This window comes from Populus trichocarpa, chromosome 10, assembly GCF_000002775.5.
Source record: "Populus trichocarpa isolate Nisqually-1 chromosome 10, P.trichocarpa_v4.1, whole genome shotgun sequence".
Classification (NCBI taxonomy): domain Eukaryota; kingdom Viridiplantae; phylum Streptophyta; class Magnoliopsida; order Malpighiales; family Salicaceae; genus Populus; species Populus trichocarpa.
Window position 1 is genome coordinate 18,790,019 of NC_037294.2, and position 7,023 is coordinate 18,797,041.

General features: G+C 38.6%; 1 protein-coding gene across 1 annotated transcript; it reads left to right on the forward strand.

Moving 5' to 3' along the window:
* Positions 1-442: 442 nt before the first annotated feature.
* LOC7490346 (uncharacterized) lies at positions 443-5,702 on the forward strand. Its single transcript, XM_002315141.4, has 4 exons — positions 443-1,061; positions 1,158-1,273; positions 3,426-3,669; positions 4,046-5,702. The coding sequence occupies exons 1-4, from the start codon at positions 687-689 to the stop codon at positions 5,387-5,389; spliced, it is 2,079 nt and encodes a 692-aa protein (XP_002315177.2). The 5' UTR covers positions 443-686; the 3' UTR covers positions 5,390-5,702.
* The last annotated feature ends 1,321 nt before the right edge of the window (positions 5,703-7,023 follow it).

Consider the following 7,023-nt stretch of genomic DNA (forward strand, 5'->3'; position numbering starts at 1 on the left):
AATAATATTTTTTTATTTTTAATATCAATACATTAAAATAATTTAAAAATATATAAAAAAAATATATTTTTTTAACGAACCTCCATTTTAAACTGACTTTCAAATGATGGCTTACCTCCTCTCCCCAGCGGCAACCAGCAATTAGCATCCATCCTTTTGGGCTCGTAGCCCTGTCTCTAGACCTAAAAAGATTACCTAAGCATTGTAGTTGCATAGTTGTTTTATTAATTTTTTTAATATATTAATATTAAAAATAATTTTTTTTTAAAAATATTATTTTAATATATTTTTAAATAAAAAATATAATCTTTATAACCTTGATGAAGCGACACATACATCGCCTTCCCTCTACGTCCGAAGTGCTGACGTGGCTCCTATGAAATCACGCCCGGACACATAAACTACACAAATCGCAATTGAAAAACTCTTTCGAATCCGGCAGGTAATTTATATAACTCCCTCCGTTTCACTTTATTTTTCCACGCCACCAGCATTTCCTCTGTGCCAGATATTTTCTCTCTCTCTAACACTATCTCTTAAGTTTCTCTCTCTAAATCCCTGCTTTACAACAACAAATCGATCTTCTTCTTTTTTAATTTCTTAATCGGATTCCATTTCAAGGAGAAACTGAAGCTTAGGGTTTCGAATTTGAGTCTGGATTTTATTAATTTTAAAAAAATTGTCTGATGGCTAATTCTAGAAAGCAAGAATTCAACGAAGATCGCGTTGAACAATCAAACGTTAACGATTTCGACGACTCATCGTCGATATCGAGCGCCGGTGGAACCTCTACCGCGGGATCTGGCAGGGTTTCGGCAGAGCGGAGCGAGCCAAGTGAGGCTGGGTTAACGGAGCGATTGACGGACATTCTAGTGGACCAAGGAGACGGAGATTTGTTGCTTCAAAGGAACAATCGTGAAGATAGGGTTTTGCAGTGGCTGCAAGCGCTAGACATGCAGGTCATGGGAGCTTGTAGAGCTGATGAGAGGTTAAAGCCGTTGTTGAAACTGAATGCTTCCAGTGGCGTGGCCGAGGACCGGCTCTTAGCACATCTCAGCCAGGTAACTATGACGTTTGGTAACTAATTTGTTTGTTTTTATTATTTTTCTATTGTAATTAAGATGTCTGATTTCGTTTTTATTTGTGCTGTTGAATAGCACTTTGAGCCGTCAGAGGTTGGTATGCTAGCTAGGTGTTTCTGCATACCTCTGGTTTCGATTCGTGTTGGGAAGATTAACAAGCAAGGGACTCTATTGTGCCCGACTACCATAAGGTAATTGAATTCTATACGGATATTGTACTGTTTATTTTGTCTGTGCATTCATGTGCTGTGTTTTTTGAGTTATTGTATTGATTGAGTTTTGTGTGTGGAAACAGTGACAGACTCTGGTAGTTGAATGTTTACATGTTTCTTATCTTGTTTCCAATGCTTTAATTCTACCGCGTTATGCTGCAGCTGCGGTTCTATTTTTTACACTGTTCAAATTGTACTCTGATTTCTTTAATTGGGGTTATTTTATAGTTTCATATAATTGTGTGAGCTTGATATTCTGACTTGTGAGACTACTTTTGTGGTGCTTTATGTTTATATTTATGTGAAGTGAGGGCATGCTAAATTGATTTATGAACAACCCCTTAGTGTGTGAAGATATAACCAATGTGATGATTCTTTCACTGTCTAATGTTAATTGATCCAACCATTCGCACGGTTATGCAATTAATATCCTATGCAGGCAGCTGAATTAAACTATACTTTATGTTTGTTTGCAGTATATCATCAATGTAATTGTACCTGTAAGTTTTCAGATGTATTTTTCAGATATCATGTATACGCCAACCATATCTCTTTGTGAACTTGTCCTTGTGCATTTCGCATATGTTCGAAATAATTTTTATATGTTTTATGCATTCCTCTGTTCTGGTCCCCAATAGTATCATCTTGTACTTTAAGCGCATTATTCATCTTGTACTTTATCCTCTTGGATTACCATCTGATAGTAGGACAATTTGTGCACTCTTTTCTTTATTAATTCAATGAACTCGAGTCACAAGGATCGTATGATAACATAATTCACATGAATGCTTGGCTCCTATGGAATGACTGTCGATTACAGCTGTTTTATGGTTGCTTCATCTAGAGACTAGAAATGACATTCTGCATAATGGGTTTTGCTTCATGATGCTGTATGACCAAGTGAATACTTGTCTAGTGGTCATTCCTTGTCAAGTGGTTATTGATATAAAAGAATTCTCTAACCTTTGTATTTCCTTTAATTACTCTGGCACATACTTAGATAGTTTTCTTACAGCATTGACTTTTCATTAGAGCTTTTCCATCAGCATTGAGTTAATTTTTAAACATAACTGTAGCTGTAAAGTGTATATATTTTGTAGTTGATGAATTGTAGAGTTTGCAGGATTAAATGTTTTAGCTTATTTGTGGTGATAATGTTCATGCTTCCAAGTAAAAATATCTTTTGACTTGTAGGTAAAGTGGGCGTATTCTATTATGATCTCTGAATTATGAGGAAGTAAAGGTAGTTTCATCTCCTACATACGATAATATAACTTGCTACTGCTTTTTGGATATATAGGAAGAACATTTGAACTGAATTAGAATCTGAGCGTGAGTAGTTTCATACCAGTTTAACTTCCTCATGCTAACCTCATGATATAATCTGCATACTGCCTTTGCAATCTGGTTGCGTGTAAAATGCTTTGAGTTCAGCAAGACACTCTTTTATAACTTGTCATTGCATTCTTGAATGTGTATTACCTCTCGTATTTGTTAAGTCTTCTAGATTGTTGTTATGAACTTTACAATTTGTTTTGGAGGATTTTTATCACAATCCATTTGGAGCATGGTTTCAGGGTATTCTTGGGATGTTCCTTGACTTTTGATACTTTCGCTAATAATATCACAAGCAATGCTACTTAATGATGGTTTTCAAGAAAAAAGATTAGTGAATATGGAATGAACACTTGTCAAATTATTGTTGATGTATGGAAATGTTAAAGCCATGGAGGAGCAATTATCATGGTCCATTGAACAAGCTTTTAGTGGAAGTAATCCAGATATCTACTAGATGTGCTACAATATGCCAGTTTCTGGGTGTATGTCAAAAGAACCTGCAACTGATCAATAATGCAATCCAACAGGGCTGCAGATCTAGCAAACACTAAAAATGATATTATATTGTCTAGCCTCACAAACTTATTAATTTTGTTCACTAGCACATACAAGTCATCTGCAAATTCATGTCATTAATTCAAAATTATGAACTCGGTATAAGCTTTATGTGCTGACATAGTGCATTTAAAGATTCACTGCTAATTATGATTTTATTCAAGATGTTGCACGGTTTCTAGTTGCAGTTTTTGGTTTGTGTTGCTAAATCATTTTCCATTTCTTCTTGTTCTCTCAGGGGGGATTTAAATCTTACACTATTGCCAGCGTCTGGTCTGCGCCTCTCATTCATTGGTGATGATGGTAGTACAGAAAGGCTGTTCACCCTAAGTAGTAAAACCCATTGTCCTGCTGTTGAAGTTCATGAGATCCCTGCAGACAGTTCTGGCCGATCTTTCAACTTAAAGATCTCAGATGGCAGAGTTTTTTACTTTTGGTGCTCGGAGAAATCAAAACTTTTGGGAATTGAATTACTTGCAAAGGTATGCACAACAGGGATGATTATGCGTGCACATACTTGTGCACTGTTTGGTCAGAACTAATTTAGCTTTGGAACTTTTATATGATGTTTTTGAAATACTGCAAATAATATTTATGCATATTTTCTTATTTATAGAAATGATGATTAACTCAACTTTGCAATCAATAATAGCCAGGTTTGCAGGAGTTGATTTTCCTTCTTCCTTCCTCGCGCTTGAATTTTTTCCGCAATTAATCAGAACGTGAATATTGGTTGGAAGGGGGGAAAATACAAGAAAGTTACCATATGATCAATAACGTGTCAGTCTGTCTCTGTGTGTTCTTTGAAATATTTTTCAGTGGTTACTAATGCATGTTTCTTCTTTTTTTCAATAATAGATGAAAGATGTACTAAAGAGGAAACCATCTATAGCTGATTTAACCGGAATCAGCAAGTCACGTCTTGATTGCTTTGCAACTCACCTTCGGGCCTTCCTTGTGGGAAGCAATGGCAGGGAAATTTCTACTTGTTCTCTTGCCACTTCTTCTACCACTCCGGACGTCTCTGATTCAACCTCCACAACAAAGTCTCTTCGTTCCAGGCATACTGGCAGTCTGGCAGTCAAAACGAATTCAGCTTATCAGGGAAGTCTCAGTCCTAGATCAAGTTCCTTCAAAGAGGGCCTACCCAGAAGCTTGTCTTCTTCAAGGAATGCCACCAGGGAAAAGTTAAGGCGTCGTGTGGACAACCATCTTTCAGCAGTTGATAACATAATGGCTGCATTGCCACTCAGCATTGATGTGACTTGCAATCAATCCGGGAATGAAAAATTGCAGGAAGCTAAGAGCTGCCCTTTGGCACCCTCTAGTGTTCTTGAATCTCTTGGTAAATTGTCTTTGCCACCAATTCAGCTCCCCGTGTCTCATGTTCTGTCTAGTCCACATGTTTTCTCTCCGTACTATTGTTGGTGCCCCCAAGGTACATCGAGTTTGCAATATCCTTCCACACCTTCAGAAATATCTACCTCATCGGTTGAATCACCTTTACTGCCCCCCTTTCCTCCATTATTATCCACCGGTAGACCATCCAACCTGTTAAGCCCTATACCACCTCTCAGTTTGGCTGACTTCCCCTCGCTGGATTTTCCTGCTTTGCTGCCAGACCCATTAGTTCGGTTGCCAATTCCGAGTTCACAGCAAATCCCAACTTTCACTCCTTTAATGTGTGACCCCATTGTTCACATTCCACTCATTGATGTTTGTTCCTCGGGTCAAGGCTACCTGGTCAGTGCTGGACCGACTATTGCAGGTCCTATTCCACCTTTGCACCCAAGACTTGTAAACCCATTGATTCCTGAAACTGCTGAATCTGTGGTGGAGAAGGGTGCGAGAGAGACTCTGAGACTGCTTATCAGCAGTACAAGCCAAACCAATTCTCAATTCATGAATGTCCTACCAGTTGTGCTAACCAATACTGATCAGACGAGTATACTTGCTGGTGGAAGCTGGAGCCTTTACACAGGAACCAGAGATGTGGATGCTATTGCAAATAGAATTGCCACCATGGGCCTGGTTTCATTGTCCGAGTCCTCTATAGGCAACAGTGTTGCAGATATAAGTGGCGGCTGTGATAATACCAACGCTTTGCCTGATAATCTGCCTGATGGATCTAGCGTTTTGGGTGGGCCATATTCTGAAGACGAAGGTACTATGTTTTCGAACGCTGGGAAAGGAACCAATTAAGGCGGTATTGCATTGCCAATGTAAATCTGTTCTTGTCTCCAATGTGTAGATACGTGGCTGCAGCCCTGGGATTTTGAATTGTAATTATTGCAAATCCTGCCGATCATTGGGCATTTGTTCCACCTTTGTTCCTTGAGCTGTTTGGGTAGAAATAGAACTCTACTGTAATGCGTTTTTTTTTTGTCAGGTGTATTTTGTTTTCTGTATTTTCCGTGGTGCATTGGCCGCTGAGAGCCTTGATACAATTATTGATTGCTTTTGGTTGCGCGCTGGAAAGGCGTGATGAATAACAGATTCATCTGTTTTGTGCCAATTGTATGTGAAAATAGTTGGTAGCCATTCCCTCCTTTTAATTGTTATTCTTTTCCCTTTTCAATGCGGCGAGTTTTGAACATGTCTAAGCTTCCGGTGACGGATATCCAGCATAATTTCACTCTGGTTAAAGTAGTTGATTTCTGGTGCTGTTATGCTTGCTGTATATGACTGTGGAAAGTCACCTTAATTTTTTTTTCTTCAGGGAAGCTATTCAGGTGAACTTGAAATTATCTAGTTTCTGCATTTGCAAGTAGAACGGGCGGTGACTGGTAATGATGAATTGTTGAGTCGACTGCATTTTTGAATCGATTCTTTCTAGAGTATAAAAAGGCATTAAAGCTGTGACGCTTTTTGTCGAAAGTCGTGGGGCCGAATGAAACCCTGAAGTTCAATCATGTTTGGTGATAATGCTGCCTGGCAATGCTTACAATGGGTGAGAGGTAATGGGAATTCCCGATGGAGTTCGCTTCTATAATTTTAATACAGATGAAAATTTGTGTGGACTCATTTACCTTTCAATAATTAAGACGAAGGCCCTGTGGTTCAAGGGTTTGTTTGTTTTTTCACCTCTATTCTGTTGGCCCGACTTCCCTCTTGATTTTTAACCTGAACTTGTTAGAAAATGGCCATACTCTGGTGATACTCTTGGCACTACAGAGTGTTCGAAAGGTGGAGAAACCCACCCTTCGTCCAATGATGTAAAAGAAGAAGGTTGAGGCTCGTTTGCTTGTATTTGTTTCCCCTATCTGCGGTGTATTTGTGGTCTCAGTTAGGCTCAGTTTCGATGATGAAGGCAAAGATTAGAGAGACAACACATTGTAATCTGTTTGTATTATTGGTGGTCTAAATATTTATTGTAATCAGTGATCGGTTTCCCTTTGATGGGTTTTGTTTCTTGTAATTGGGAGCAAGAACAAGAATCAAACAATTGTATCTCACTTTGAAGTCACCCATTCTTAACTCCCAGCTACCATGTATATAACTTGATGGCACAATTCGAGTTCCGAAGATTGGATTGAGGAATCGGGAAAAAAGGAACTTATAACTGGATGGAAGGAGCTCGGTTTCTTAAATGCAGTACCATGACATTAAACTAGCAAGCTCCACTTCTTTAGTTAGTAGAATTATAGAAGGATACCTAACAAGGCTAATGCTTCAATCAGCAGGGACATTTATGAATGGCTCTCTGCAGACTAAGAACGTGGAAAGTTGGAACAACGGTAACCTGCATATATTTAGCAATTGACCTATAGAATAGCAGACAGACAATAGAAAGTATCCCTTTAACAGAGTGTATAGCAATCCAAAGATGGAAGGGA